We start from the raw sequence: 1,399 nt of genomic DNA on the forward strand, positions 1-1,399 counted from the left end.
CCGAGAGTCGGCCGGCGGGCCCCCAGGCTGCGCGTGTTTCCACCCCGCGCAGACCCTGCGGAGCAAACGCTCGACGCCCCCGGCACGATGCTCTTCCTGCAGCGTTTTGGGGCGTCTTTTTGCAGAAAAGCTGTTTCTGCCGCTGCCGGGACGAGCGAGCACCGTGCAGGAGCCCACCGCCAGCCCCCAGCTCCGGCTGGGCCGGGACCACCTTCCCCAGCCCGGCACCCCTTCCTCATCACCTGCGCCCCCTCACCCAGCCCCTGCACCTCTTCCTCATCCCCGCACCCCCTTCCCCAGCCCCTGCACCTCTTCCTCATCCCCTGCACCCCAGCCCTGCACCCCTTCCTCATCCCCTGCACCCCCTTCCCCAGCCCTGAGCCCTGTTCCTCATCCCCTGCACCCCCTTCCCCAGCCCCTGCACCTCTTCCTCATCCCCTGCACCCCCTTCCCCAGCCCTGCACCCCTTCCTCATCCCCTGCACCCCCTTCCCCAGCCCTGCACCCCTTCCTCATCCCCTGCACCCCCTTCCCCAGCCCTGCACCCCTTCCTCATCCCCTGCACCCCCTTCCCCAGCCCTGCACCCCTTCCTCATCCCCTGCACCCCCTTCCCCAGCCCTGCCGGAGAAGGGGCAGCTGGGAAGGGCCAAGCCATCGCAGGGTGGCTCCATCCCTCCCGGGACCCCCTTACAGACTCCTGTTTCCTCGTCGTTGCAACAGGACCGATGGTTTTCTCGGCACACGGCCAGGACAGACGGAAACCTGCTGTCTGGGAGAAGGGGATTTTGAAGCACCCGCTGTTCCTGTTTGGGCTCCGCTTGCGATTTTCGACGGGGATGTCTTGCAGCCTGAAATCCCTCAGCGGGCTGTCTAGCAGGGGCCCAGACCATCCGTAGGGCTGCCCATCACAGAAGCCACAAAAAAAGGTGAGAAAGGGAAAAAAAAGGCCACGCGAGGCTGGCTGCACCCTCGCCCTTCGGTGCCGGTGCAGCCCACACAGCGGGAAGCCAACCCCACGTGGGGTGGCAGAGGGGAGCTCACCTGTGCTCACCGTGTGCCCCCACGCCGCGGCACCGGCCGCACCGGCCATGCTCTGTTACCCCTGGGGGGGGTCAGTTGCTGCCCCTTACCTGTGAGCCGTAGGGAGCTCAAATACCAAAGCCTCCCAATACAGAAAAACTCGTTACAGCATTTAATTACAAACCCCCGTGACTTCAGCCCAGGAAAGAGCTCCTGGGAAGGGCCAGACTCTGGCACGAAAATCACGCAGGAGGAAATAAAACAGGCGACTGTTTATTAAAATAGACCCTCTCTGTCCTTTTCTCGGAGCCCATTTACACCCTGCTCTGCGCAGGCTCCCCCTTTCACAGCAGCACTTTGGAGTCCTCCGCGCAGCTAT

At 64.0% G+C, this 1,399-nt stretch overlaps 1 protein-coding gene across 1 annotated transcript in view; it reads right to left on the reverse strand.

Moving 5' to 3' along the window:
• MERTK (MER proto-oncogene, tyrosine kinase) overlaps positions 1-1,399 on the reverse strand; it is a 22,069-nt gene that overhangs the window by 1,663 nt on the left and 19,007 nt on the right. The window contains exon 20 of the mRNA XM_019474423.1: positions 692-898. Coding sequence (XP_019329968.1) covers positions 692-898 — 207 coding nt within the window. The remainder of the gene's footprint in view (positions 1-691; positions 899-1,399) is intronic.

This window comes from Aptenodytes forsteri, unplaced genomic scaffold, assembly GCF_000699145.1.
Source record: "Aptenodytes forsteri isolate BGI_AS27 unplaced genomic scaffold, ASM69914v1 Scaffold185, whole genome shotgun sequence".
In the NCBI taxonomy this organism is placed as follows: Eukaryota; Metazoa; Chordata; class Aves; order Sphenisciformes; family Spheniscidae; genus Aptenodytes; species Aptenodytes forsteri.